Consider the following 27,685-nt stretch of genomic DNA (forward strand, 5'->3'; position numbering starts at 1 on the left):
GTCTCACGTCGGCTAATTTAGGGAATGATCATGGATTTATAAGTGAGAAATACTAACTCCATTGGAATGACCATGAGAGCTTAAGCTTAAAGTGGACAATATCATACCATTGTGGAGAGTCATGTTCATCTAACAGTTGTCATCAAAGATAAAGTGACTACTGCGTTTGTCAACTGCTATATACCTATGCTAATCTTGTCCTTATCCAAACAAATTCATATTACTATGATACTATAAAGTTCATACATTTTAGGGCACATGTCTATCTATACAAACTCATAGTCATAAAACGATACATATGTGGATCTCACTATCTATACGTGTTAATTACCAAAAGTTAATGGGTGAGTCTTTAATAGTTCTCGCGAATCATTCTAATTCTCTACATAACTCATGAGCCACGGTTAAGACGAATTCAATGGAATATTTCACTCAAAATCATATAAGGAGGATTTAAGTGAATAATTATTGAGCGTGATGGTCATGTTTGATAATTATTTATTTTAAAAAAAAATTAATTTGTTATCTACTTTTAAGTCAGCTAAACGTTGAAAATGATTAAATAGAACAAACGTGAAAGTTAAGCTAATTAAAATGTTTTACAGTAACAGTAATTAAAGTAACTAAAGGTTAAAAATATGATTTAACCTTTAATTACACACACTACATTAAAGAGACTAGTAGAATACTAACGACACGTGTACACATCTTATGGGATGCCAATAATGGGGAAGAAAGGAAAATAGTAGCTAGACGGCGCCAGCCCCCACTCAGGCGGCAGAGGAAGGTCGAAGGTCTTGGAAGAACCAAATTTCCGCGCCGCCGCCTTGCACTGTTTCCCGCCGTCGCTGCCGATCGACCGGCACCGGCACCCACTGCAAAACGCTAGCGGAGTGGAAGTGCCGTACACGTCTCCGGAACCCGACCCATCACCGACCCTCACGATTTCAGCGACCATGTCTTTTCTTGCGGCGTAGAGCTGGTTCCGACCACCGCCGAGCCTAGCCTCGCACTCGTCGGAAGGCAGCTCCGTCGCGAAACCACCATCTTTAGCCGTAGTGGCTGTCACCACCTTCCCTGCCTTCTCGCACTTCACCATCACCACGATCTCTGAGGCCATGTCAGTGAAAAACAGAGCACCAAAATTTTATACCAAATCATCAAAATTACACACAAATTTCGTTAAATTTTCTTAATTAACGACACCTGAGAGATCATAGGCGGCGTCGCAGTCGAGACAGGACACCTTCCCTTTCAGAATGCGAGTGGTCGACGGCGAGGCCTCAACGCTCGCAGCCATCGCCGTCAAGAGACATGCTGTAACCAAGCTTGCAAGAGCCATGAAAACGCCCTGAATTTACAGAGAGGTTGCGAATTTGCAGCCAATGGAAAATGGGTTTTGTAGAGAAGGTAAGAGACATAGAATGAGCGTTTAATGAAGGGCCCCAAAAGGGTTCGAGGGTAGTTGCTGTCAGTATAAGAGCCATCAATGGCTCGGAAAGAAACCAAATCCGTGAAGCAAGGGGCACCCCATTGGGCCAGAAACTCTCTGTTTTTCAACACAAAAGTGCATTAACTTTGGCGACACAATGCAGGGTACCTTTCTGGTGTCGTTGTAAATGCGATTTTAACGTAATTAAATGAGTAGACGGAGAGTGTTGACGAAGAACATGAAAGAGTGGGAAAGGTGAAGAGAGTTAATGTCTTGCTGTCGAGGTGTCTGCAGAACAGGACAGAGAAGATATTAGCTTACCGGCCATCATAGTGTGCCTCATGCCGCAGCAGCAGCAGCGAGTTCTTAATTTGATCGACTCTCAAGCACCCGTCCCGTTAATAAAAGAGCCACTCTTTCTTCCATTTCTCGTTGTAGCCGCCATGGCAGCGGCTTGTTTCGCCAATTGCTTTCATACCCTTATAATAAATGCTTCTCACAATTCATTCTGTTGAGGTGCAACGTACTCGTTGGCGAAGAGGTTTCCACGCCCTTACATTGAATGCTTCTCACAATCTACTCCTTAGATCCCACGCATTCGTTAGCTAAAAAGTTCCTACACCCTTACAGAGAAGTACTCGTTAATTAAAAAGTAGCTAAAAAGTTTTTACATTCTTACAAAGAAATGTTGTTCGTGATCCACTGTAACGTCCCAGGCTCACCGCTAGCAGATATTATAATATTTGGGCTTTCCCTTCGGGCTTCCCCTCAAGACTTTAAAATGTGTCTGCTACTGGAAAGTTTTCACACCCTATCCTCGCTAAGGTGGGACATGGTTGAGAGTCCAACCTCTTCACTAACCAAGAGGTTTTCACACTTCTACAACGAATGTTTTTCACAATCCATCCCCTTGGGCTCAATGTTCTCGCTAGCATAGTACTCGATGACTGGCTCCAATACTATTTGTAATAATCCAAACCCACCGCTAGTAAATATTGTCCGCTTTGGTTTGTTAAGTATCGCTCACAGTGTCACAATTTTAAAACATGTCAAAGTTTTCATATTATTTTTCCCTTCTCTCTCCAATCCAACCGGTATCTCACATTTCAATAGAAATATTCCAAATTACGTCATAATTTGGAGCTCTAAATTACAAGAATTGATAAATTATAAATTTAATCTTGAATTTATTATTATTATTTAAAAACGAAAAAGAAAAGAAACCCAACCTGTATTTTGATTTTGTCACGTGTACTATTGTTATTTTTGTAATATAATTTTAAATCTAAATTAAATATAAAATTGCTCAACCAGATTAGCCCATCTTGATAAATAGCCCAATGAGTTGTTCTTAGCCAGGCCCAGCCCATTTGTTCAAATCTTGACGACATGTCGTCCCACTTTGTACGATCGTTTTACATAGAGATCCGGAAGAGGGAAAAAAAAGGGCACAGAATTGATGGACCGAAACCCTGAAGGCCTCAACACTGAAATTAATGGCGGGAAACACATTCGAGAACGATGAATATGGAACTGCAGAGGCCGCCTCTGAGAGAGATCAATCTTTAAGCTGAAGAGCCAAAGAAGAACACTCTGAGGCATCGTTGAGGTAGAGAGTAGAGGAAGATGGAGAAAAAAGTTGGGGCTGAGATCGAAGAGCTTCCGAAGACTATAGTTCGCCGAGTGGTTAAAGAGAAGCTTTCTCAGTGCTCTCGGAACCAGGATATTTCCGTCAACAAAGATTCGCTTCTAGCCTTTTGCGAGAGCGCTCGGATCTTCATTCATTACCTCTCCGCAACGTAAGTACGGCATCCTGCCTTTTTTTTTTGAATCCTGAATGAAATTCTATCGATTCTGATGTTCGAAATTAGGGTTCGTTGTTTCTCTTCTGTGTGCCTGAAGAACGAAAGCGAAAGAGATTAAAGTGATGAATCTCTTGTTGTTATGGCGCTAGGATTAAATAAATTGTTGTTATGTATTAGTTAATTTTTGCGTTCGTATTAACTGGTTGATCTCTAAGCAGGTCGAATGATATATGCAAGGAATCGAAGAGGCAGACGATTAAGGCGGAAGATGTATTGAAAGCTCTAGAAGATATGGAATTTCCCGAGTTGGTTAGGCCTCTTAAGGCTTCCCTCAATGGTGCGTTAAGTTCTAACCACTCAGTTTACCTTTTTGTTTCTCTCCGGAAAATCATTACTCATTGGAGCATGAAATTGCACGATTAATTGGATAACTACGTTTTGATAGTTGTAACTTGCTGAACATTCTTTAAAAGCCGAAAGATGATCTAATGGTTCTCTTTTATTTGGTTGCTAGCATGATCTTGTTTTTATGCTCTTGCATGATTTCGTTGCCTAAAATGTCTGGTATTCTAGACTTTCAATCTCGATTTTGATGAATTTCGTTAACACTTCAGGAGCGTGAAATATTGCACGGCTATTGTGCAAAGGGGCCGTTAACATTATAAGAAAATTCTTATCAGTTCCTCAAACATCCAAGACGAGTCGATTTGGCATCATGATAGGATAGAGTTCTCATGTGAAAAGTGGATACAAGTTACAAAATGCAAGTCTGAAGGACTGAGCCGTTAGTTTCTGTAGTTGAATTGTTCATGTAGTATAAGAAGACTGTAGGAATTCATCTCAATCTCCTTACCTAGTTTAGGGAAGAAATCAATTGCTCCTTTGTTTTAGAAAGAATTCCTATTCATTGAGTGGGGTATTGGTGAAAGTTTTTGCTGCATGACTCTTTCTACAATAGAACTCTTGTGACAAAAGAAAAGCGGATTTTTCGAAGTTCCCTCTTTAATTCCTATGAACTCTTGCTTGACATAAAAAATGTATAATTAATCATTTACCTGAGGTTCTACTTGATTGATCTTCAAGTTGGGGGAATATAATTTAGAGTTCAAGTAACCCATGCATGCCTTTTATCAAAAATTTATTATTCGATTAGATTGAATAATCTTTCATTAAATAAATATTCAAGTGCTTATGAATCCTTGGAGGTTTTTGTTGGATCTATCTTTAGTTATGTTGTCTATTTGTATTAGTAGAAGTATATACTTAGACCATTTTGAAAATTAGGTAAAGTGAGCAAGATTTCTATTTACTGGTGTGTAACCAGGCTCTACTAGTTCTATTTCCATCTGTCGTTGGACATGTGAGGTTTTATATGGAATCTGATTATACTTTATATTCTTGATATGAAAGATTGTATGAGATCCTTTATTAATGATTTATATAGTGGGTTATGAAATTTTTATACTGCAGTACGAGTTCAATGTGTAGATACTTTCTTTTCTCTTGATTATTAGGCAGGATGGGTAATTGTCATGCTGCAGAATGCCTACTCTTTTCAGATAATATATGAAACTAAGCTATTTTCCTATCTTGGACTACGAGTAATGGGGTCTTGAGCTAAGCCTTGGAAGTTTTAGTGCCATAATGCCTTCCAAATCCTCCTAGCCATTATCCGACTTCTACGTCATTTGATATCTGTGGTTAATTTAATGACAAAAGAAATGTTGAATTTATTGTACGAAGAAAGCACTTTTACTTTCCGCAGGCTATGATTTTCTATGGCATTTTCAAACTTTTATCCAGGATGAGTATGAAAGAAAGCTAGTTGAACCTTTTTAATGATTTATTATGCAACCTTGGCTTGGCTGAATGTAGAATTCAGAAGTAAGAATGCTGGAAAGAAGGCAGCTGCGTCCAGGATAAAAGAAGCGAAAAAGAGGAAGATAGAAGAAGAGCCTACAGTTGAAGGTACTGATGGTGAAAGCAAAGATGATGTCGAAAATGACAATGACGATAACGATGACGGTAACGATAAAGATGAAGATGAAGATGAAGTTGAGAATGGTGGCAGTGATGACTGAGAAACATGATGTATTTCCCTAATTAGGTACTTAAAATGAGGTTATTCCTCACTTTGTACGCATAAGATGGTTTGCAAGTCTTCTAGGAGTATATTTTTCTTTTTTCTGAGACTAATTTAGGTTGTATATTGTGAAGCGGCAGATGCACTTTTTGGCAAGTTCTGTATCTCTGTCCACATGGTAGTGAGAGAGGCTCCCATACCTTATTAAATCCATTTGTTTTCTGGGTTTTTCCCCCATAGTTTTTCGAATGCCAGACATGAAGGACATGTTTGTTTCTTAGTTTCTAACGTATAAAATCCACAAATGTTGGTGGTGCATTTGGTACAGAAAACTCAACAATTCTGAAATATTATTATTATTCCACCAATGGGATGAGATAGGTATTCTTGAAACATGAACGATGAACGGTTGAAAGGTATGGTTAGTGTTTTGGTAAAGTATGTGTAACGACTCAAGCCCACTGCGGGTAGATATTGTTCTTTTTGGACTTTTTCCTTTGAACTTCTTACTCCAGGTTTTTTTAAACCGCACATGCTAGGGAAGGGTTTTCACACTCTTCAAAGGTGTTTCGTTCTCCTTCCTCTTCAACTAATGTGGGTGTTTCATTCCCCTCCCTCCCCAACCGATGTGGGATCTCACAATCCACCCCCCTTTAGGAGCCAACTCCTTGCTAGTACATTGCCTCATGTTCACCTCCCCTTTGGAGCTCTTCGCTGGCACATTGCCTGATGTCTGGCTTTGAACTATTTGTAACGGTGCAAGCTCACCACTAGCAAATATTGTCCTCTTTGGGCTTTCCCTCCATTTCAGGCTTTCTTTCAAGATTGTCCTCTTTGGGCTTTCCCTCCCTTTCGAGCTTTCTTTCAAGATTTTTAAAATGCAGAGAGATTTTCACACCCTTGTAAATGATTTTATTTTCACATCCTTATAAATTTAAATAGAAATCTTTGTTATTTTATTAGGTAATTTACATTGCACGATCATTTTATCAGTTGGTTTAAATTAATATCATATGTTTAATTATACTTTCACAGCCCCTTTTGAGATGTTTTAAGTAGCCGACTGGTCAAAACGGTTGCATCAGTTATGAACTCTTTTACGTACCAATGGTGGAGTTGGTTAACACGTAAGGCATACACATTCTCAAATTCGAGATCACCAATTTTATGACAGATGATTGCTAAAACGTATTTCTGTTCTCTAAAAAGTAGTAGGGAGATAAAGGAACAAAACCGAGGGGAGAACACATAAATTAATTTGAACTGTAACCTAGGTAAGGTAAGGTAAGGTAAGGTAAATATTGATAGAAACTAACACATTACAAACCCCATTAATTAGCTAGCTCCACTCTTAATCATCAATACTGAGGAATAATCTATGATCACTTGTTAGGCGGAGGGAGAGGCATTTCCAGGCCGACACTCATGTTTTGTTCACGGGCAGAACGTCCAACCGGCTGGAATTAATATGGCCGATACCTGCGACCATGGCCACTGTCATGTGTATGTCTCCCCCCCCTACTAGAACTGCCGCCACTTTTACTGCCACTTCCCCCACCGCTGCCGCTGCCGCTGCCGCCACCGCTTCTTGGATGTGGTGGTGGAGTCATCATTTGTGACCCTGGTTGTTGCCTGCAAAAGAAATATGGGAGTTTGGCATAAGCTATCAGAGCTGTGAAACAATTTACTCTAGGATGGATTGTCAGACTTTTCATGCTTTTCCAGGTAAGTAAACCTAAAAGCAGCCTCACTAAGGAAATGAAGTGGACAGGACCTTCAAAACGAAGGCAGTCATTTTAAGCTAGGACTTCTAATGGAACCCTCTTTTTCAACTCTCTCAAAATAAATTCTGTTCCAATCATATCTTGATTAGTATATTCCATTGAAGGTAAAGAAAAGATGAACGAGCTTACAAGACATAGCCAATCCGTCCATCAGGTAGCAACATTGGCATCATTGCCATGCCAGCTGGAGTTGGTCCTCTTCCATATATCAACGGCTGCAGCACAAGTGCAATTCAATCAGATTTTTTTTCCTTCTAAAAAAATGTGAACTGAAAACCATTCATTCAAGACAGAGAGGCAGATGGAACGGCACAGTAGTCTACTGAAGAGAAGCGTTAAACTAAACTAATCACTCCAAAGCCAATGGATTAAATGAAAGCCACAAAAAGTTCAGGATGAAAATTCTAGAGATTATCAAATCGTTCCTCCAAACGAACTAGAAGAATCAAACCCAGCGCTGTTGTATCGTTGCTTTGGCAAGTGACATTCACAAGACCCGTTGAATTCTTCTGAGCTCCAATTATAACTATACTCTTAACCACTTGTCTAGACAAAAGGATAACTCAAAAGGAGATGGCTAATTTAATCTCATCGGGATATGAGCATGCCAAGTTTAGAACCCACTAAGGAGATAAATAAATACGAACATTATACCTGACCAAAACCAGAAGCACCATATCCTGGATTTACAGCACCATAAGCACCGCCAACAAAGCCATATCCAACGCGAGGTGGATAGTTAGGAAGCAATCCAGATTTTTGGCTATTCGATCCACCAGACTTCTGGTCTGCCTGTGGCTTTGCAAGAGAACACTCCAAAACTTGACCTGTTATATAAGTACAAAGAACGGATATCAAAGACCAACTCCATTTGGTGGTGGGTAAAATGAAAAAAATTTAGAAGAGCTTCTGAAGAAATGATCACCATCCAATTCATATTTTTCTGTATTTTTTAAAGCCTTCATAGCACTGCTCCTCTCCGAAAAATGTACAAAACCAATTCTATTCTTCTCTTGACCAGACTTTGCAGGAGGCAAAACCACTTTTGTAATTTTCCCATGATGGTCAAACAGTTTTTTCAACTGCTCCTGCGTTACAGTCTTTGGTAAATTCTTCACATAAACTGCCTTCACCTGCATGGACCAAGAAAAGAAGACCAAACTATTATTGAAAACAGAAAACCCAAAGATTAAATCTGAAAACAAATAGATCAGAACTTAATAAGTCCCATCTTCTGTTAATAATCAACGGAGGTCATAAATACAAAAACCAACTTTTAGGTGCAAAGGACTCTAGTCATATCATCATAAAAATTGAGACAACTGCCTCGATTATCCTAAAAAATAGTTGTTAGATTAAAAACTCAATAAATAACTATTAATTTGACAATTTGACTTTTTTTTGTCAACAAATTTATGTACACAGATGTTTCAAGTTCACACTCATTAAAAGCATATAAATAATTACATGAAATTCATTAGCTACTATTATATAAATAAATACAAAATCAGTCTACATTTAGTTGACCCATAAGCTAATTTATTTAACAATCCGAGTTCAATAGATATCTTAATAAAAGCCATTCGTTACTTATTTATTATAACATGAATCAAAAAAAGAAACACGCATGTTGAATGGACTAATAACGGGAGAAATCTAAAAGCAATTGAGTAAGACCTGTGAAGCAGCAGATGAATCAGCATTTTTTGGGTCCGCCCAACTAACAGTTGGAGCATTGTCATCAAGCTTAAATTTTGGGTTCATCATCTTCTGCCTTGAGTACTCAGCACATGCATGATTATAATAGTCAATAAAAGCAAAACCCCTGTTATTGCTAGTATTCTTCATATCCTGCAACAAAATTGGGTAACATCAGATCCAAGAAACTAGCACACCAGGTTACGTTGCAGAAACTTGTATAGTCTTCCAAAAGGAGTACAATAATTGCGGAACATGAACACAGCATAGTACAGATGTAGAAAGAGGTCATGTTAAAATATAACATGAAAACTCTGTCATGCTAACCTTTACTAGTTCCACCGCAGTAACTCCAGGTCCAATGTCCATCACAACTTTCCTAAGATCTTCCTCACCCCAGCTCCTGGGAACATTACCCATGAACAAACGGTGCTTTGCTTGAGATGATGAACATTTTATCTTCTTCCCCTATGTCACATGAACAAGCAGAGAGAAGGTCATTAAAAATACTGGGAAAAGATATTGGGACGAAAAGGCACGGAAGATTCCAAAAATTTTAAATATTTACAAAATATCAACACTAGCTTCCAGCTTTGCACTTAATGTATCAACTTATTGGTGTATGGACTATGAACAGAAGTAAAAAGGGAACCTTGAATTCCGTGTTATTCAGCCCATCAATTGCTTTAGAAGCCAACTCCACACTTTTATAGGTAACAAATGCAAAGCCCTTATTCTCATTTGAATCTTTACTTTTCATAATGCGAACCTGCTTGAAGCAAAATGCCGTTAGTCCTGAGAAAACCACATAATCTGGATATGAAATAAATAAAATTGGGATTACCTCGGTAACTTCTCCTATGGATACACAAAAACTTCTCAAATCCTCTTCAGAAGTATCTTGAGGAATACCACCAATATATACTTCAGAACCATGAGGAGGTAGGGCAAGAAGCTCGTCATGTTTTTTCTTTTCATCCTCATCAATACCATTCTCATTTTGGGCATTAATCCCATTGTCATTATTTCCACCATCCTCCACTCCTTCAACATCTTCTTCCTCAACCTCCTCCTCCTCCACCTCTTCCTCCTCTTCCTCCTCTTCAACTTCTTCTATTTCTTCCACCTCCTCCTCCTCTTCTACTTCTTCGTACTCAACATCTTCTTCCATTACCTCCTCAGGGTCATTATCAACATCCAGATCTACCCTCTCATCAGAGTCAACTGGCTTTTCAGATTCATTCTGCTTTTCAGGTTCAACTGGCCTAGCGGTAGATGAAGCATTTCCCTTTCCCCTTGGCATCTTATTTGTCTAATTAAACAAGCTTGCAAGGTAACTGTGAAGAAGGCACACAGGCCAGAAGAATTCATGGGGAGATATAAAAAATTACTGAGAGGAGGAAACAAAAAGAAAGGCCAAATGGAGTAGAAAAATATGAAGCTGAAATGAAAAGTTGTCATGAGAATAGACTCGAGGATTGAAATGTGAAAGACTTTTTTTCTAGAGGGACAATGTTTGTAACACAAGTAGCATAAAAGAGAGTGGTTAATGAGTCTCTCGGTGACTACAATGAGATTTACGGAGGTGGTGCAAAACAACATAAAGATATGAATTTCTTGAAATCAGAACGATTGCCATACCAAAAAAATTCTTTTGACAAATTAGCTTTCTACATCTTTTTTCAGGGGGTATCATTTCTGAATATCTCACGAAACTAATGTTAATGGCAGCAGAATAAATTATGGAGCCAATTGAATGTTTTACTTTAATGCAAGGATATAACAATGCCACACAAAGTAGCATATGAGATATAATGGGACCATTTCGATATAAAAGGTTTAGACAAAAAAGGAATGTGATTGCTGCTACAAATGGAGAATCAATTTTGTCCATCTCAGAAAAACATATACCAGTTCCAAACAACATACCAATCTGTGTACCCCCTGCAAAAAGAATTAAGAAATTGCACTCAGATGGGGGAATCATCGTCCAGACCGTCATAACAATCAGTAAATCATATCGTATAGAAAGACTCCTCACTCGGTTTTATCTCACAAGCAACACATAAATTTACTAAAAACTAATTCTCTTACTTAAACTGATAAAATTAAGTTAGTCAAAACTTGAAAGATCGGAAACAAATGGAAAAGAAACACACATCAATAACAAATTAGTAACACTGTCACATGAAACAATCCTAAAGTTTTTTTGCGTTAACATGTGGAGGCATTATACTCACAATAGCAAGCCCCCTCCCAGCTGATTCTTGGAAGTTAAAGAGATCGAACATTTTATGGTGTGTCTAGGCATACAATGCACACAAAACCTCCCTTTTTCCTCAATGAAAGGTGACCTCCATAGAGATAACAACCTATAAATACCTTCCACTGCCTCACCCCCCAAATCTTGTAAAAGGATGTTTGGGAACCAGATATGTTTAAAATATTCATCCATATAGACGTTTAAACAAATATAATGGGTTATAACAAACTTCCGTAGTTGCATTGTAAACCACGTTGGAACTTGAGTTCGATGGATAGAAATTTGTCTCAGTCCATGCATGTGTATGTTCCTTTTCCGTTATTTGTATGGGGTAAAAAAAGGGTATACTTTCTCTGAGTCAAAATGCTTATCAGCCATAGACGTGGCTTTTCAATTGCCCTGAGCAATGGAAGAAAAAAGTTCACCCATGACCAAGTAGTTTGCTCGATATCTTTACTTATGGTTTTAAGTACATGAAATCCACTTTCCACCCATTAACAATTAAAGAAGTTTGGAATCAATTAGTCACAAAAATCAAAATGCCATGGATTGAAGACCTGGAATTACCCAATATACGAGAAGAGTCAAAACCTACAAACGTCAAAAATACTGTATATTCGGTGCACAAGTGTCTTACATCTACCTCAAACAATATTACATCAAACCTCATCGAGTCGCGCAAATTCTATTCTATCTCCTGTTTCATATCTCTTCTTAAAAGATTCAAGTTTGAAAGTCCCGAATATTAAACAAATAAATGCTTATCCAATCTCATCCCGAATAATTCTCAAATAAATGCTTATCGCATAAGTACGAACATTCTCTTTCACTTTTCAATGTTAAATTCTTTGATAACGATACCATCCGCCTTCAAATTTTACACCGCTTGCATTAGTATTCCCAATATATCCCACCCGTCCAAGCACCATAAAATACAAGAAATGGAAGACGAAGCTGTAAATTTCGACTTAAAACGACAAAACCCGCAGAAAAATTTGGAGAGTCGCAAAGGAAAACGAACAAAAAGACAACAGTAGCGCAGGAGAAGAGTAGAGAAAAAAAAATATAGATTGAAGAAAGACATGGATGATGAAATAAGGACAAAAAGATTACCAAAGATGCTTTCTGTGAGAATTTATCCAAACTACTAAGAGAAACTCTGCCGAAACTGAGAGCTTCAAACGAAGAATCGTAGAAAATATTTGAACCCCCCTGCTCTTACCCGAGGAACGAACCCTAGACTCCTTCAAGGCAGATTTTGGGGCTTCCTTGCTATTCATGGATGGGCCAGTAGCCCCACCGGAATCAAAATTACGAATTTGGGCTCCTGTCGTGTCTTTATTTACGGATTAGCCATTGAATTCTGCCCTTCCACATTATTCATTTAAATTAACTCCACCTTCGGCTTCTTTGAATTACTTGTAATAAATAATATTTTTCAAAAAATGCATTTTCCTTCAAATATTTGTTTATAAAAATAGTTTAAAATTAATTTATTATTATTATACACGACTATTACGAACTAAACACTTCAAATTTGTATAAAAACACGACAACCTATTGTATTGGCAGAATCTGTGGTCGCTAGCTGTCAATAGTGGTGGATGCGAGTGCTCGTGGCAACGATGAACGATAATAAGGTAGCAATGGACTAGTGATGGACGACGGTGGTTGTTGATGATAGATGCCAGTAGTGAGCATGTTTGAACTCTATGTGGTTAAATTATGTTCTCGACTTCTTTGGTCGAGTCTAAAAAATGTAAAAACGACACGTCTACTAAGCCACGTTTGCTCAGATTATATACTATCAAACTCATTATTATTAGCTACTTGCTTTTAAATTCAATCACTGATTTAGAAGGAGTAAAGCTAACGCACAAAAGAAGGAAAGAAAATCTTGATTTTGTTATCTTTCAAGATTGATCATTGTCCCCAACATTGCTAACATCATGTTCATCTTCAACAGCATCATGTTCATCTTCAACAGCATCATGTTCTTCATCAGCTTCCTCTTCCTCATCTTCTTCGTGAGCGTAGTGATTGGGTTGAACAAATTGCAGTTTCAAACGTCCATGCTCTCTACGTGTTTGTAGAAATTCCTGAGTGGGAATTCTCACTTCTTTCAACACAAACCTTCCATTTTGCCTATAGGACGTGAAGCAAACCCCTGCCTTTCCACTCCTTCCTATGAAAGATAGCGGTGGAGGGAAGGCTCCTCTGCTCATCCGTGGCCTCCTAAGCTCGCCACTGGAAGCCCCAGATGCAACATGCTTCACACAGGTACTCGCCACTTTGTCCTCCTTGATTTGCCAGTTTTCATTGATCATATCACTCTGCAAGTCCTCAACATCATCAGAACTCTCAGACCCAAGTCCCTCTGTGCAAAATTGCAAACTTTCTGACTTAAGCGAGGAAAACCCAGAATCATGTTTTGGGTCTTTGTTTGTTGACATTTGGGTTGAATCTATGGAAGACAATGGAGCTCACCAAATAGCTCAGAAGGTTTAAGGGTGTGGCTCCATGATGCCGTGGTTGGCTCAAGAGGGGTTGGAGTTTCAGGCAAGATGTGGTGGAGGGTTTTGCAGGCAGCCATGTCTTGGCTCTGTGGAATTGGGATTGGTGGTTTTGAAGAAGTGAGTTCTTGCTAAGATTGATGGATGCACGAGATTGGCAACGGGTAGAAACAAAGAAGCTGATGGTTATTAATTAGGCCAGCTGAGTTTTTTCTTTCTTTTTTGGTGTTTTGGAGTGGAATATGGACAGGTGGTTGTAAGGACAGGACATGGATTTGGTGGCTGTCATTGTTTTGAACTTAGGATGTCCCTGTAGTTAACATTTGAACTTATGCAGAGACAAAGATCTAATGGATATGTATAGCCAAAACATAGGATGGAACAGCTTCTGGTGTTCTGCTTTCTGTTTAGTTCTTGTGTTGCTGGCTTCCAGAAAGCTGCCAAATTGATTATCTTTCCTTTGTATCTCAGTTGATTTCGAATAGATCTCATGTCGGTTAGAGAGGAGAACTAAACATTTCTTATAAAGGTGTGGAAACCTCTCCCTAGTACACGCGTTTTAAAACTTTGAAAGGAAGCCTAGAGAGAATAATATCGGCTAGTGGTGGGCTTGAGCTGTTACAAATGTTATTAGAGATAGACACCGGGCAGTATAAAGGTATGGAAACCTCTCCCTAGTGCACGTGTTTTAAAGCTTTGAAAGAAAGCCTAGAGAGAACAATATCTGTTAGCGGTGAGCTTGAGCTGTTACAAATGTTATTAGAGATAGACACTGGGCAGTATAAAGGTATGGAAACCTCTCCCTAGTGCACGTGTTTTAAAGCTTTGAAAGAAAGCCTAGAGAGAACAATATTTGTTAGCGGTGGGCTTGAACTGTTACAAATGTTATTAGAGACAGACACCGGGCAGTGTGCCACCGAGGACGTTGGCTCCCCAAAAAGGAGTGGATTGTGAGATCCCATATCGGTTGGAGATGGAGAACGAAGAGCCAGACACTAAGCGGTTTACCAGCAAGGATACTGAGTCTCCAAAGAGGGTGGATTGTAAGATCCCACATCAGTTGGAGAGGGGAACGAAGTGGAAACCTCCCCCTAATAACGCGGCGTTTTAAAACCTAGAGGGAAAGCTCCGAAAGAAAAGTCCAAACAAGACAATATGCTTAGATTGTTACATGTATTAACGTTTGCTTTCGCCGATTGAATCACACTCTTAAGTAACTCCTTTTGTTAGGTGATAATGTGTGTTTCTTGTGGTTATAGCATGTGAACAGAGGATGTGAAAACGTTTCTTCCTCTGATTCGTGAGTGCTGTATGATCTTGCCTCTTGACAATGAAGTAAGGAATATTCCAAACGATACTCCTCACATGACACGCCCAGATGGATGGTTGGCTTTCAATTCTACAGCCGATGGGTACCTGCAAATGGGACAGCTCATTGCTGCTGCTACCTCTTAAACTAATATACATCATTGTGCTTCCAGAATTCAATTGAAAGACGCTTAGAACTGATTATTTACTCATTACATAACTGAGAAGAGGCAATTCTTGTGCCAATGATACTCAGAGGAAAACAAGAAGGATACACAAAACCACCCAGTGGGTATCATATTGTGCTATGCTAATGCTATCCATAGTGAAGCGCAGTCGCAAAACCAGTTAATGAAACACAACTGAAAATTAGCAACCTCATATGGGTTAGGTCAGCATCTTCATTCAACAAGCTTTTTAACGGTGTATCTATATAGGCACATCAAGCTTTGTTAACAGATCTATCGCCATGCTTCAATTCGCTCGGTCCATGAGTTTATACAACTCAGGTTGCTGAGTCGCTTCTCTACTGATACCGGTGCCAGGATTCGAAATACCGAGTTCTGGTTATTTAGTTCGTTAGTTTCCCTTTTCAGTTCTGAATCATTTGTTTGATCAGTCTTGTTCTTTTCAGTGTGGCATACAATTTCTTCTGCCTTTAAATCATTGCCTTCAACTGTTTCTTTGTCTTCGTGGGCATTCAGGAAAGCTCCATACCCATTAAGCAGCAGTTTCTTGACATGGCTTAGCTGTGCGCTTTCATCACCGTCGGAGTAAGCTTCTAAAACAGGTGGTGCTGAAAGAAAATCAGGCACGTCCTGCTCTGACGCCTGAAATACGGTGACAGTATTTCCGAGGCAAGGCTGTGAAGGACTCTGGTGTCCACTCTCGTCCGATGGCTCTAAACGTGTAGCAGCAGAGTCGAGAATGGAGTCTTCCCTTTCCCGCAGTGTCCTAACGATAAGCATCTTGAGAAAGTTCATTACTTGGACAGCATACATCAATGCATTCAACGGGTCGGCCATCTGCACCGTAAGATGGATCAAAAGACGAATGGTTAACTACAGGCATTCGATAATCGAGGAAAGAAACTTGCATTCTTGCGTTATCTCGGGGACAGTTCAGCACATGTAAACACAGGCATCCAAAAAGGATTAAAGAAAGCAATTAAGCGTTGTCTCGAGACGGTAGACTCGACTAATACAAACTATTTGAATTTCACCTGAGTCATATTTGGTGCAAAAACCATAGCGATGTTGCGAGCGTTCATCTTGTTGAAATGTTCCTGCTGGACAACATCTGCCATTAGGTTGATTGCCCAATCCAACAGAGAAGCTTCACTATGAGGCAGATGCCTTATCAGCTCCGCACATTCGTCTTCTGTCTCGCACTGCATCACCCGCTCGGACGATAGAGAATCCAAAATCCCAGCTGGGAGTTCTCTGAACCAAGCCTATTAATTTTAATAAGTAAAAGTTGAGAATAGGGAAGTAAACGTTACTCACATAAGTAAAACGTGTTTGCCAAGAAAAGGTTTCCACACCCTTATAAGGAATGCTTCGTTCCCCTCTCCAACCGATATGGGATCTCACAATCCACCCCCTTGGGGTCCAGCGTCCTCGCTGTCACACCGTCCGATGTCTAGCTTTGATATCCTTTGTAACAGCTCAAGCCCACCGCTAGCAGATATTGTCCTCTTTGAACTTTCCCTTTCGGGGTTCCCCTCAAGGTTTTAAAACGTGATTGCTAGAGAGAGGTTTCCACACCCTTATAAAGAATGTTTCATTCCCCTCTCCAACCGATGCGGGATCTCACAAGCATAAAATATTCAAGAAAAGAGAACAAGGATCTAAGTTAATATTCTCGTGCCATTACGTTTTCTTCTTATAAACAAGAACCAAAAGGGTTATGGTTTTATCGCTTCACAAGTCTTTCTACGACAAGTTTAAACAGACCAATCGGCCGCACTAATCTTCACAGATTTATCTCTTTCAGACAAAGTTAATTCGGGATAACCTTGATAAGGCCAGCTAAACAATGTACATCAATGTCTTCCGGTACCACGCCTTGATTCAATTGATTACGTACATACTCCTCTTGACTGTTCTCCGCATTAATTCTAAAAATACCTTCAGCCTGAAAACGGGTGAAAAGACGAATCAGAAGCACACAATAGGATGAACCATTTAACAAAAAGTGTATGTACCTGCAAGCCACCTTGAGCATACAGACAGTGTTGCATTAGTATTAGAATCGTTGGCACACTGTTCCCTCTCGAGTCATACGACAATTGCATGGATTCCGTGGAAACTCCGAACACAGTCGTACTATACATTTAATTTAAACGAAATAAGTCCTATAATATGCAAGCAACAAGAAATCACCAAAATGCAGCAAGGAGCCAGAAAAACATGGTTTAACCATGAATCCAAGTGTGTTTCAAGGAAGGGCAGCCACAATGTGACAACGATTTCTCCTACATTTGATACGAGTTTCTTTGATACGTTTCATTAGAACATCAAATGAAGTAACAGAACGCATCGATCCTTCTTTCTTTTTTAAAACGACACGAATCGAATACGTTAACATCAGGGAAAAACATGACAAGTTTTCATTTCCATGATGCCTCAACTCCAGGAACAGAAACATTATGCAACAAATCCAAAATCTCAAGCATCAGATATCCACAACAGATGAAATAGATAGCTATTCAGATAGATAGATATCAATCAGATATCCACAACAGATGAAGTAGACAGCTAGTCAGATAGATAGATATCAATCAGATATCCACAACAGATGAAATAGATAGCTATTCAGATAGATAGATATAGATATAGATATCAATCAGAGATAAACAACACAACATCCAAAATCCCACAAACAAACCGAACAAAAGAGCATAAAGAACAAGGGCATGAAGAAAGAGTACCTAGCACTAGGAGCCCTGCGAGGAACTTCTGGTTCAAACTCAACAGGCAAACCCAAGAACCCATTAAACCTATCAAAAGTTACATGCGTAACATGGCGGACATTAGTAGGCCAACCGATCTCCATTGCACATAGCTCGGTTCTATCCCTCTTGCAAGTAATCAAAGATTTCCTGAAAAGGGTCACAACTAAAGCCAACAACGAGAGCTGATCTCTTCTTTGCTTAAACCGATCCTTCCCCACCACCTCCCCTTCACAGTTCATCACAGAAACATCCCGATCGCCCTCTACAGAACAAGATGAGGAAGACGGCGAAATGGGTGTTTGAGAATGCATGTTCATAAGAAGAGATCCATCATTCGGAGAGATTGGAGAAGAAGAAGAAGAAGAAGAAGAAGAAGAAACCCTTCTACGAGATGAAGCAAAATGAGAAGGGGAATGAAGAACAACCTCAGTCATGGCCGGCAATGGAAGAACAAGAACAAGAACATAAAAGAAACCCCCAAAAATGTTCTTCAGAAAACAGAACAAACAAAGATTTAGCCCAAGAGAGAAGGATTTGGGGGCTTTAAGAGGTGAGAATCCCTCTTTGTTCTCTCTTTATAACGCTGTTTTTTTATTTTTAATCGTGGAAGAAGCAAGGAAAACCAATGGATCGTGGAATATGGGTGGGGGAAATCGCAGAAGGAGAAGATAGTAAAAGAAATTCAAGGCAAAACCCACAAAACAAGAGAGCAATTATTACTAATTTTAATTTTGGCAGCTTCAACCAGACGCCTCCCCCTTTTTTTTCCTCCTCCTCCGCTTTCTTAGATGGTGGGTCTCAAACCCTTTTCCTCCTTGGCTCCCCATTTTCACTCCCACAACAAGAACAAACGCGCCTCAACTCAAAATTCTCCTTTAATTACTCATAAGAATAGAAGCTCTTAGCGCTTCGATTCAACCAATAATGGGTATCAGCTCAAATTTCATAAGAGAAAACACTTTTTTTTGTTAATTAAATGCATCATAGACACTAAATATTTAATGGGTCAATCAAATCTCTTGTTTTAAAACTATTGTTTATAAGAAAAAGGAGTTTCCTTATATAATTCATCTCAGATTTTGTATTTTTGTTGATTGAATAATGTAATAATGTGAGATGCCGACAGAAATAGACAATTATCAAACAAATTAAATTAAAAGAAACTTAGAAACAAAATCAATAACTTCATGCAACTATCCTAACTCTAGATTTTTTAAGTTGTCACTTTTTAATTATTGGTTAATTTAAGCGTGGGCTTCTTACATTGATAACGACCATCAATGGATTAAATCGAGCTTATCATTGTAGCTTAAATTACAAATGCTATATTTTTAAAAATATTCGATTACCTTTATCGGCTGCGTTATGATATCGTCCACTTTGAGTGTAAGCTCTCGTGGCTTTGTTTTGGGATCTAATAAAGATAGTACTTTTTTATTATAAACCCATGATCGTTTTCTGAATTAGGCGATGTGGGACTTTCATAAATTCTAAATAATTGAATTAAATTTTAAAAAAGAAAAAAGAAAAAAAAACGAGTTCAATTATAAATAAAATGGAAGGGCATTGATAATATTACACTCATTTAACCTAAATGCAGATAAAGAAAAAACACAAGACAAAGAGACATAATTAATTCCATAACTCCATGGAATGATCAAGAAAGAAACAGCTCAAGTTGGGAAGTGTTTTCCTGATCAAGCACATCGAGGAAGACGGGATCAACGGTGAGATGGCTGTCCACGTGGACCTTGAACTTGTGACTCCACCAAAGCACTCTTGCAATTCCCCCAATATCCACACTCGCATCCAGAACCATTTCTCGTTTCATGACGTCGGAGATGAACCGGCTGCCGTTGTGGGCCAGCTTCAGGCCGTCGAGTCGGGCTGGGAGGCGGAGGACCTGACAGGACCGGGCCTGCTGCGAACCGGCGTCGACGTGGGCCGAGCCGAGGAGGGAGCCGTCGTAGAAAATGGACATGGAGGTAGAGGAGTAGTGGATGGGGGCCACGTTGGGGTTGGTGACGTGGACGGTCAGGATGAGCTCGGCGTCAACTACCGGCGGCTTCAGCTTGAAGGAAGTGAACTTAATTGAGATAAGGTGGAAGGTTGGGTCCTTGGGCTTGGCGGAAACGATCGCTGTCGCTGCAATCGCCGACGCTGCTCCGACTAGGGCGGACCCCCAGCTCCAGCTCCAGCTACGCTTTTTCTCCATATTCCTCGCCGGAGGTGAGGTCGGTGAGATGAGAGGCACTCAGTCAGACTGTGAGACACAGACAGAGAGTGAAGTTTTAAGAAAGGTGTAGAAACGGTAGGAGTGGTAAATGACGGTAATAACCTTCCCCAATGGACTGAACACTCAAGAGACTGATCGGAGGAGAGTAGTTTAGGAAAAGAAGAATTATGTTGGATTGGGAAAGGGATCCACTAATAGTGGCCTAAAAGATCACATGCCCGAATCAACGACGTTTAACGATAACATTATTATTTTAAGAAACATCCGATTCAAAGAGGTTTCTAGAGGTACAATCTAACAACCCACTTCTCATAGGTCCAACATCTTCACTATATACACCACCGATGTCACCTCTCTTGGGATCCGCTTGGTGTCACCTGGTGTCTAGTGTCACAATCGCACTCTTGATGACGACGAACGATTGTGCGACACTCACTTTCCAACGACAAGTGAGCTAAGCCAATTTGTTCTTATGTCACCTACGGCCAAGCGACGTATGTTCGAGTTTCTGGCCTCGATTTAAAAAGAAGGTTTTAGAAAACGAGGGCAAAGAGATTTTTGAAAGAAACGTTATATAAGCAAGCAAGAGAGTAACAACAACGGCTCACCGTATATAACCTTGAGTAAGGAGAAGTTGACAACTAGTCATATTCCCTTATAGTACATTATGAGGCATTTCATGTTTGGCAGGCCTAGACATGATTTTTCCGAAACATCATGGACATGCCGCCCTAGGCAACACGCCTTGGACGAGTATGACCGTGACATCTAGCTCTTATATAATTTGAAACAGCTCAAGCCTACCGCTATCAAACATTGTCCGCTGTGGCTCATTACGTATTATCATCAGACTCACGACGACGTCTAACGATCTTCTAAGAAATCCAGAATTTGGAGAAGTTACCTTGGTTGCTGTAACCCTCCAGCATTCATCATCGCAATAAATTCCCTGAATGAGATTTACAAAGTTCTGTATATAATTCTAAACGATGCAGAGAATATGATTAAGCAAACAAACATCATTCGTTATTTCAAATTTTTGTAACACTATACACAAGTTGGTGGCATGAAACTCGAGAAACGTCAGATTTCAATGTTTTCTGCTCAATACAAAATGTCATACTTGCTGCTTCCCCTTCAATGGACAATTGAAATATATATAAATCTGTTGGAGTTGGAACACAAATAAAATACAACTCTGATGGCTTGTAAGCAATAATGATGGTTTAGATTGGCTCATCGTAATCATACCAAACTCCTCAACCTTCCTCCCCAAACTCTTTTGTAAACCTTTCATGAATCTCCAGATCAGATTTACTCACAGTAGGCCTCTGTCTAGCTAGGACCTTGTCAAAGTCTGTTCTTGTAATTGGAGGAGGAAGAATCTGGCAACAGAAACAAGCAAATGTTTAGCGAGACAAATTGCAGCCTGAAAAAGGGTGCGTTTCTTTCTTCCATATCATTCAAGACATTAGAATTAACGAACGAGAAAACTTCCTTTTATCAACCAGAGACTTGGGTCGAATTATTATAAAGCATCCCCTGATCAAAAGACAAATCTTTTTCAACATGGAGAAGCATATACAAGTGTATAAAGATTTGAATTTCGGATGATGCATAAAATGTTAACATATTAGCCTGTATTATTATATCTTCCTGCTCGTCACTTCATGGAAGTTGCGAATAATTGGCCATAAACAGCCACAAGAAGCACCAGTGCTGCACGTCGTCAAATATCAAATTTTAAATCCAAATAATCATCTCACATGGTAATATGCAATGTACCTTTGAGGCGAGTCCTTTGCCTGCTAACTCTTGCATGGTAATTTGGACAGCACCTTGTTGCTTTGGTCCACAGGGTACCCACATACCATCAGGAGTTTTAAAGAAGAACATAGCATCTTGTGTTTTGCGAACAGGTTCGAAGAGAACATCCTTCACCTGCAAATTCAAGGGGTCCATGAACTACCTTTTGACTAATCTCTGATTACGATTCAAGGCACAAACAATAGATAGATATCAGTTCCTCCAACTAATATTTTACACTTACACAAACTGAAACATCTGAACCTGAGAAACCATCTGTCTTGCGTGCTAAGATTTCAAAATCTGCTTCTGTCAAATTATGTGGCGTGTCCCCCAGATGCACCTATTTAAATACACCTAAGAATGTTAGCAGAGTTCATTACGGACAAAAAAGAAAAGTTGCTTTTTACAGGAAAAATAAATAAAATATAATTCTCAGAACTTTGAACATATGCTGCCTGGCTTTCAAATCGGGAAGAGGGATGTATATCCGCTTGTCGAATCGCCGACGAATGGCCTGTAAACACTATCTATCAGTCAAATATGCATTGCATTTCCATAAACCCTAACATGATATGGAAATAAACTTCACCTGATCCAAAGCATAGGGAGTATTTGTTGCAGCAAGAACAAGAACTTTCTGATCGTTGTTTCCTACACCCTATTAATGCAAGAGATATATGATTCAGTTTCAAAATAACTTTCATAATAAAAGAGGTTAAATGAAACAATATCCATGGAGCTTGTTTGGAAACTATTTCTAAATCAGTTTTCTGATTTTTGGACCAAAGTTCTACTAAAACGTACATGGATAACTAATTTTCTTTATATTTTTCTTCTTGTTCTCTTCGCCTTTATGGATGACCAATTTTAAAAAATGAAGTAAACATATTATTTCTATCAATTCGAGCATAATTCAACTGGTTAAGATATATGTCCTTGATGAAGAGGTTAAAAGTTTGAATATTCCCAAACTGACTTGTTGATTTCAAAGTTCTTTCTTATCAAATCACACAATTGTGAATGGTGATTTCAATACAAAATTCATTATACCACTATTCTTAAAAACAGTTTAAAAAATAGCTTCCAAACAAACTCTTATTTGAATATTTTCTTTTTAAAAAATTAAAAAACAAACTCTTATTCTAAAACTCAATATTTTAAGAGAAGAAAAACATAAAAGATTTGAAATAAATATAACTCCCCAAATACCCAAACTGTTTCCATCCCCTTTACCCAATTTATTTCTTTTGTTAACGAATCACTAAGTAATATTCTCCAAAGTAAAATAACAGACAACTAACTATAGATTAGTTAGTGTAACATTGAGTAGGCTATTTAATTTTAAATAGAAATTGGACTAGTGATTGAGCAAATTCCATTATGCATCAAAATTCATCTGACAAGTGCTAACTTTTACTTTTTCAATGCAGAGATCGTATGAAAAAAGCAAACAGAAAAAACAAAAAACATGCATATAACTTACGGAATATACATTCAAGGGTTAGGCACCTTAAAAAAAAAATAATAGAATGCTAATGAGCTCAAACCCCTCTAACTCAGGGTTGCTCATCTAGGTCCTCAGCTTTGGTCAACTACCAATAGAAATGAGAGCTGGGTAACGAACCAAGTAGACATGGGAAAGTTGGAATTTTTGTTGGATATTAACAGGATAGGAAACAAACCAGATATCCTATAACCTAAGACTTAAGAAGCAGTGCAAACCCAGGTGGATGGCCAGAATCGAAGAAACAAGTAATTGGACTCCTAACTGTTACAGAACTCTTCAGATACAATCGAAGGCAAACTTTCAACCAGCTAGAAAACACTTGAAAGTAGGCCAAAAGCAAGTGAAGACGCATTTTCTGCAATTGGGCATTCTCAGGTAAATGAAATGGGCCAACAAAGTATAAGATACTAATAAAAACCCTCCTTTAATACACAAAATATGCATGCCATTACTCTACAAACATACCTGCATCTGCACAAGAAGTTCTGTCTTAATGCGTCTTGAAGCTTCGCTTTCATTACCTTCACCTCGTTGACCACACAATGAATCTATTTCATCAATAAAGATGATAGAAGGAGCACTATCTCGAGCCATTTGAAAAAGATTTGAAACTAGCTTTTCACTTTCACCCATCCATTTCGAGACAAGGTCCGAGGAAGAAATGCTAGCACCAGAAAATAAAAATAAGTAAGAGGTAAAAAACTAGCAAGTAGCCAAGATTAATGATTAATAAAAGCACATTCATATAACGGCCAAAGATATCCAAATAGAATGTGGGGTATGTATGCCCTGCTATCAGATAGTATGGGAATAAAAACAAAGAAAATAGATAACCAAAAGCCTTTGTATTCATCAATTATTTTCCCCACTTTATTTATATTTGAAACTGTTCAATGAGTTCAAACAGTCAACAGCCACCAAATGCGTTTGAACTCTATTTCAAAAAATAAATAATTAAAAAGATAGCTAATTTTATTCCTGAAGTTTGTCAAAGTCAAGAACCATAACAAGTTCATCGTGCAACTAAATAATGGAAGATGATTCCAATCCAGAAAATTCCTACCTTACAGATTGCACTCAGAAAAGGCAAATATAAGAAGAAAAAATCCGAGTGCATTTATTCTCCTGGGCTGTCAAGAGAAATAGACAGGGTAGGTTCTACCACTCATAATTAAATTTGGCATGGATGTATCCTACATTAAATCTTGCGCACTAAATTGCTACCTCTCTAAACAACTTTGTATAGTAAACTTCTTTTTTCGTAACTTTACCTTCAGTCATATTTTCCTCAAAACTTTCCTGCCAAGCAAAACAGATGGTCCCATCTAACAGTCTAAAACTCTCAAGAATTAACAACAAGAATCTCATTATTATTCAAGTTTTGCTAATGCAAGAGATTAACTCTCTATTCAAATAAGATTTTAGCCCACTGATTCAATTACTAACAAACGAAAAAAATCAAACTAAAAAATTACAATAATTCCAACTAATTACACTACATAAAAAATATGATGAACAGGAACTTTTCAGTAAGAATTTGAAAAACAGGACATCCAATTTTCAATCATAAATTCTTGAGATATGCTTGCATAGAACATTTAAAAGATAACAGCTAGGGCAGTGAAGAAACTTATCACAACCAAACAGATCATAGGCTCAAAGAACCATTACCTGAAAAATGTTGAGTCAGCCTCCGTAGCAACAGCCTTTGCCAAGTATGATTTTCCAGTTCCAGGAGGTCCATATAACAAGAAAGCTCTCCATGGTCGCCTCTTACCTGAATAAAACTAGATGATGATCTTTGACGAGTTTATTTAAAAAGTAAGCAGAAACCTTCATAATAGAATACAACTGGAAATGAGAACACGTTCTTTACACAAGTTTATTTCAAGTCAAATTGGGTAATTAGAAGGATAGGATCCAAGCAGTTTATTAGGATAAGAATCACCGTTATACTTAAACTAGAAGTCGGAACTCAGGGATCTCCTCTCAACTTGAAGCTAGAGAACAGACAGGACAACCAAGCATTCCAATCCAGCATAGTCGTAATCATTACACATCAAATCAAATCAAACTCAAAAGCAGGAAATCCAGAGGCAACGCAACTTTACTGACGTGATTAAGATCATTGCAATCAAACAACAGAGATCAATATGACAGTAGATCGAAAGAAGTTGAATGGAACTAACCAGTAAAGAACTGCGGGAACTTCACGGGTAATATTACCGCCTCTTGCAATGCCTGCTTGGCGCTTTCTAATCCAGCGACATCGTTCCACTTGACGTCCGGCTTCTCCCTTATGATCGCGGAATTAAGACCGGCTCGCAGCTTAGCCTGTTCTGGATCTTCACCATCTCCTCCTTCTCCATCCTTCGGCTTCGTCTTGGGCTTAGTCGCAACCGCCGCATCCCCATTGGAAGCCGGTCCTGGACCGCCATCATCGAGCACAGCACGTATCTCCTCGGCACGGCGCAAATACTCGGTGAATTTCTGGGTAATAGCTTCCTTAATCTTCGGATTCTTCTCATACTTCAAATGAGTTTTGAAGTATTCCAAGGCGTTCATATACAGTGGGAATGCTTTCGCGTAATTGCCAGCATTATCTTCCTGTACCGCCTGCTTCACGTACTCGATAGCTTGTTCCTTGAAATTGCTATACATCTCTGGAGTAACTTCAACCAAGTTTCATAGATAGATTAAAACAGCGCGATCGCAAATCGTCTCCCCTCGGAAAACGGAAACCCTAGAACATCGATCTTTGACTCGGAATCTCAAAGCATATAAACAATTGAAAACCTAGATTTCAAGTGATGATTTCCCACAGAAAGATACAATTTACCGGAATATCTGTATCTGAAGATCGGAGGATGAAGCTTGAATCGGAATGATCCGATGGAAAAACAATACTCAGCCTTACAACCACGGGAATAAATTGAAAGGAAAAAAAGAGTTGCGCCAGTGGGAGGCTAGGCTCGGTTCAGCAAATAGCAGTAGCGTGTTGAAAACTACAAATGGTTGTAATAAGGACTAAATTAGTAAATATTTTTCTTACGCTTTTAAACTTTAAAAAAAATATATATTTAAAAATATTTCCAAGGTTAACTTAGATGGAATCATAAAAAATTTAAAAAAACATTTTTTATTTAATACTAAAAGAAATATTCATAAATCTTCCAAAGTATTATTAATATTTTCATTTACGGTACAAAAAAATTTAACCTTTTTAAGAAAGGTAAAAGATAATAAAATTTCATGAGTATTTTTAAAATATGATGCTAACGGTAGGTATTTATTATTATTATTTTTAAGTTGGAAGGTATTAATTAATTTTTTAAATATATATTTATGATTTCCATCTCAGATTAACTATAGGCCTTTATCAAAATATGTTTGGGGATGTAGTGAACTAAATGTTAAGGACCATGACCCTCTATAATGATATGATATTGTACTTTGTTCAGCATGAGCTCTCGTGACTTTACTTTTAGAGAATTTAGTTTCCCGAAAATGGGTTGATTTATAAACCATGATCTTTATCTTAATTAGCTAATGTGAGACTCGTCTCACAACAATACTCGACACTAAATTCAAACATTTACTTTTAGCCAATATTCCTCATTATATTTTCTCTCTCATGTTTTTGTGTTCATCTTGACCCAGTGCGAGTGTGTGCGTTGTTGAGCGATCCTAACAATTGGTATCAGAGCTAACAACTAGTATCGATCCTAACAGCTTTGGTCCATAGAATTCCCACAGGGAGAACTTGGCGAACAAAGTTAGCTACGAAAATGTTCAGACAGCACATTGGCATGAAATTTAATGTGACATTGATCCTAAAGCTTAAGACCACCGTGAGGGTTCGTGGCATTAATTGACGGCGTAATAAAGGCGGCGTGAGAATTAGAGGGTTCGTAAAACCATTACCTAGAATTTTTAAGCTGCAAGCCTCTGTCGCAATAGTCTTAGCCAAGAAGGATATGCGAGTTCCTATAGAAAGCTCTCGATACAAAGATGGCACACATTCAATACTCGAACGGTAAGAAATTTAAATCCGAGCTCTAACAGCACTTGTTGGATTAAAGATTTTTTTTGTTGCTAAATGTTACGATAAAAGTTTGAGTTGTTTTGTCGATTCTTACTGTTCGTGACATTATAAGTCTATGAACAAAAAAAACAGTAAGCAATGCAGTTATAAATCTCATGGAGGGTTTGATCCGAGCTCAGGAGATAAAAGAAACTCTTTACAAGTACCAAAACACGGGATGGAAAATGATCAAGACCATTACAACAA

General features: G+C 38.6%; 7 protein-coding genes across 11 annotated transcripts; 1 reads left to right on the forward strand and 6 right to left on the reverse strand.

Annotated features, from left to right (window-relative positions):
- Positions 1–555: 555 nt before the first annotated feature.
- On the reverse strand, positions 556–1,546 carry LOC111459595. Its single transcript, XM_023102579.1, has 2 exons — positions 1,207–1,546; positions 556–1,110 (listed from the first exon to the last, which is right to left on the reverse strand). The coding sequence occupies exons 1-2, from the start codon at positions 1,340–1,342 to the stop codon at positions 710–712; spliced, it is 537 nt and encodes a 178-aa protein (XP_022958347.1). The 5' UTR covers positions 1,343–1,546; the 3' UTR covers positions 556–709.
- A 1,323-nt stretch (positions 1,547–2,869) lies between these two features.
- LOC111459853 (DNA polymerase epsilon subunit 3) lies at positions 2,870–5,633 on the forward strand. 2 transcript variants are annotated; one of them, XM_023102942.1, is made up of 4 exons: positions 2,870–3,231; positions 3,456–3,574; positions 5,113–5,344; positions 5,461–5,633. In XM_023102942.1, exons 1-3 carry the CDS (start codon positions 3,059–3,061, stop codon positions 5,316–5,318), a joined length of 498 nt encoding a protein of 165 aa, XP_022958710.1. In that variant the 5' UTR covers positions 2,870–3,058; the 3' UTR covers positions 5,319–5,344; positions 5,461–5,633. The 2 variants fall into 2 exon arrangements, with proteins under 2 accessions (XP_022958710.1, XP_022958709.1); XM_023102941.1 differs by having other exon boundaries at positions 5,113–5,633.
- An 803-nt stretch (positions 5,634–6,436) lies between these two features.
- On the reverse strand, positions 6,437–12,331 carry LOC111459318 (heterogeneous nuclear ribonucleoprotein Q-like). Of its 3 annotated transcripts, none has more exons than XM_023102163.1 (10): positions 12,179–12,331; positions 10,732–10,746; positions 9,647–10,139; positions 9,455–9,571; positions 9,130–9,270; positions 8,782–8,955; positions 8,030–8,237; positions 7,759–7,931; positions 7,234–7,319; positions 6,437–6,952 (listed from the first exon to the last, which is right to left on the reverse strand). In XM_023102163.1, the coding sequence occupies exons 3-10, from the start codon at positions 10,103–10,105 to the stop codon at positions 6,784–6,786; spliced, it is 1,527 nt and encodes a 508-aa protein (XP_022957931.1). In that variant the 5' UTR covers positions 10,106–10,139; positions 10,732–10,746; positions 12,179–12,331; the 3' UTR covers positions 6,437–6,783. The 3 variants fall into 3 exon arrangements, with proteins under 3 accessions (XP_022957931.1, XP_022957932.1, XP_022957933.1); XM_023102164.1 differs by having other exon boundaries at positions 10,714–10,746; positions 12,179–12,324; XM_023102165.1 differs by lacking the exon at positions 10,732–10,746 and having other exon boundaries at positions 12,179–12,322.
- Positions 12,332–12,937: 606 nt separating this feature from the next.
- Positions 12,938–14,145, reverse strand: LOC111459320 (protein FANTASTIC FOUR 1-like). The gene has a single exon (XM_023102167.1). It carries the CDS (start codon positions 13,516–13,518, stop codon positions 12,979–12,981), a length of 540 nt encoding a protein of 179 aa, XP_022957935.1. The 5' UTR covers positions 13,519–14,145; the 3' UTR covers positions 12,938–12,978.
- An 884-nt stretch (positions 14,146–15,029) lies between these two features.
- LOC111459319 (rho GTPase-activating protein 1) lies at positions 15,030–18,798 on the reverse strand. Its single transcript, XM_023102166.1, has 5 exons — positions 17,819–18,798; positions 17,093–17,213; positions 16,903–17,022; positions 16,109–16,339; positions 15,030–15,911 (listed from the first exon to the last, which is right to left on the reverse strand). The coding sequence occupies exons 1-5, from the start codon at positions 18,274–18,276 to the stop codon at positions 15,348–15,350; spliced, it is 1,494 nt and encodes a 497-aa protein (XP_022957934.1). The 5' UTR covers positions 18,277–18,798; the 3' UTR covers positions 15,030–15,347.
- Positions 18,799–19,402: 604 nt separating this feature from the next.
- Positions 19,403–21,073, reverse strand: LOC111459445. Its single transcript, XM_023102355.1, has 2 exons — positions 20,983–21,073; positions 19,403–20,105 (listed from the first exon to the last, which is right to left on the reverse strand). Exon 2 carries the CDS (start codon positions 20,055–20,057, stop codon positions 19,500–19,502), a length of 558 nt encoding a protein of 185 aa, XP_022958123.1. The 5' UTR covers positions 20,058–20,105; positions 20,983–21,073; the 3' UTR covers positions 19,403–19,499.
- Positions 21,074–21,082: 9 nt separating this feature from the next.
- Positions 21,083–26,398, reverse strand: LOC111459444 (protein SUPPRESSOR OF K(+) TRANSPORT GROWTH DEFECT 1-like). 2 transcript variants are annotated; one of them, XM_023102354.1, is made up of 9 exons: positions 25,584–26,053; positions 25,066–25,171; positions 23,860–24,058; positions 22,477–22,545; positions 22,327–22,401; positions 22,129–22,227; positions 21,864–22,019; positions 21,330–21,463; positions 21,083–21,213 (listed from the first exon to the last, which is right to left on the reverse strand). In XM_023102354.1, the coding sequence occupies exons 1-8, from the start codon at positions 25,957–25,959 to the stop codon at positions 21,338–21,340; spliced, it is 1,206 nt and encodes a 401-aa protein (XP_022958122.1). In that variant the 5' UTR covers positions 25,960–26,053; the 3' UTR covers positions 21,083–21,213; positions 21,330–21,337. The 2 variants fall into 2 exon arrangements, with proteins under 2 accessions (XP_022958122.1, XP_022958120.1); XM_023102352.1 differs by having other exon boundaries at positions 21,083–21,463; positions 25,584–26,398.
- Positions 26,399–27,685: the final 1,287 nt, after the last annotated feature.

Source organism: Cucurbita moschata, unplaced genomic scaffold, assembly GCF_002738365.1.
Source record: "Cucurbita moschata cultivar Rifu unplaced genomic scaffold, Cmos_1.0 Cmo_Scf00022, whole genome shotgun sequence".
Taxonomy (NCBI): domain Eukaryota; kingdom Viridiplantae; phylum Streptophyta; class Magnoliopsida; order Cucurbitales; family Cucurbitaceae; genus Cucurbita; species Cucurbita moschata.

Excerpts from the sequence above, each read along its gene's own strand:
- LOC111459318 (XM_023102163.1), bottom strand. The coding sequence starts at position 10,105 with ATGCCAAGGGGAAAGGGAAATGCTTCATCTACCGCTAGGCCAGTTGAA. Across the intron at positions 9,271-9,454 it reads TGAATAACACGGAATTCAAG|GGGAAGAAGATAAAATGTTC; the intron begins GTTCCCTTTTTA and ends CATGTGACATAG. Across the intron at positions 6,953-7,233 it reads GGACGGATTGGCTATGTCTT|GCAACAACCAGGGTCACAAA; the intron begins GTAAGCTCGTTC and ends TTTCTTTTGCAG.
- LOC111459444 (XM_023102352.1), bottom strand. The coding sequence starts at position 26,055 with ATGTATAGCAATTTCAAGGAACAAGCTATCGAGTACGTGAAGCAGGCG. Across the intron at positions 25,172-25,583 it reads GTTCCCGCAGTTCTTTACTG|GTAAGAGGCGACCATGGAGA; the intron begins GTTAGTTCCATT and ends AGTTTTATTCAG. Across the intron at positions 24,059-25,065 it reads GCTGACTCAACATTTTTCAG|CATTTCTTCCTCGGACCTTG; the intron begins GTAATGGTTCTT and ends TTCTGGTGCTAG.
- LOC111459595 (XM_023102579.1), bottom strand. The coding sequence starts at position 1,342 with ATGGCTCTTGCAAGCTTGGTTACAGCATGTCTCTTGACGGCGATGGCT. Across the intron at positions 1,111-1,206 it reads CGCCGCCTATGATCTCTCAG|AGATCGTGGTGATGGTGAAG; the intron begins GTGTCGTTAATT and ends ACATGGCCTCAG.
- LOC111459445 (XM_023102355.1), bottom strand. The coding sequence starts at position 20,057 with ATGGAGAAAAAGCGTAGCTGGAGCTGGAGCTGGGGGTCCGCCCTAGTC.
- LOC111459320 (XM_023102167.1), bottom strand. The coding sequence starts at position 13,518 with ATGTCAACAAACAAAGACCCAAAACATGATTCTGGGTTTTCCTCGCTT.
- LOC111459853 (XM_023102941.1), top strand. The coding sequence starts at position 3,059 with ATGGAGAAAAAAGTTGGGGCTGAGATCGAAGAGCTTCCGAAGACTATA. Across the intron at positions 3,232-3,455 it reads ATTCATTACCTCTCCGCAAC|GTCGAATGATATATGCAAGG; the intron begins GTAAGTACGGCA and ends ATCTCTAAGCAG. Across the intron at positions 3,575-5,112 it reads TCTTAAGGCTTCCCTCAATG|AATTCAGAAGTAAGAATGCT; the intron begins GTGCGTTAAGTT and ends GGCTGAATGTAG.
- LOC111459319 (XM_023102166.1), bottom strand. The coding sequence starts at position 18,276 with ATGACTGAGGTTGTTCTTCATTCCCCTTCTCATTTTGCTTCATCTCGT. Across the intron at positions 17,214-17,818 it reads CGCAGGGCTCCTAGTGCTAG|TACGACTGTGTTCGGAGTTT; the intron begins GTACTCTTTCTT and ends TTAAATGTATAG. Across the intron at positions 17,023-17,092 it reads ATGCTCAAGGTGGCTTGCAG|GCTGAAGGTATTTTTAGAAT; the intron begins GTACATACACTT and ends ACCCGTTTTCAG.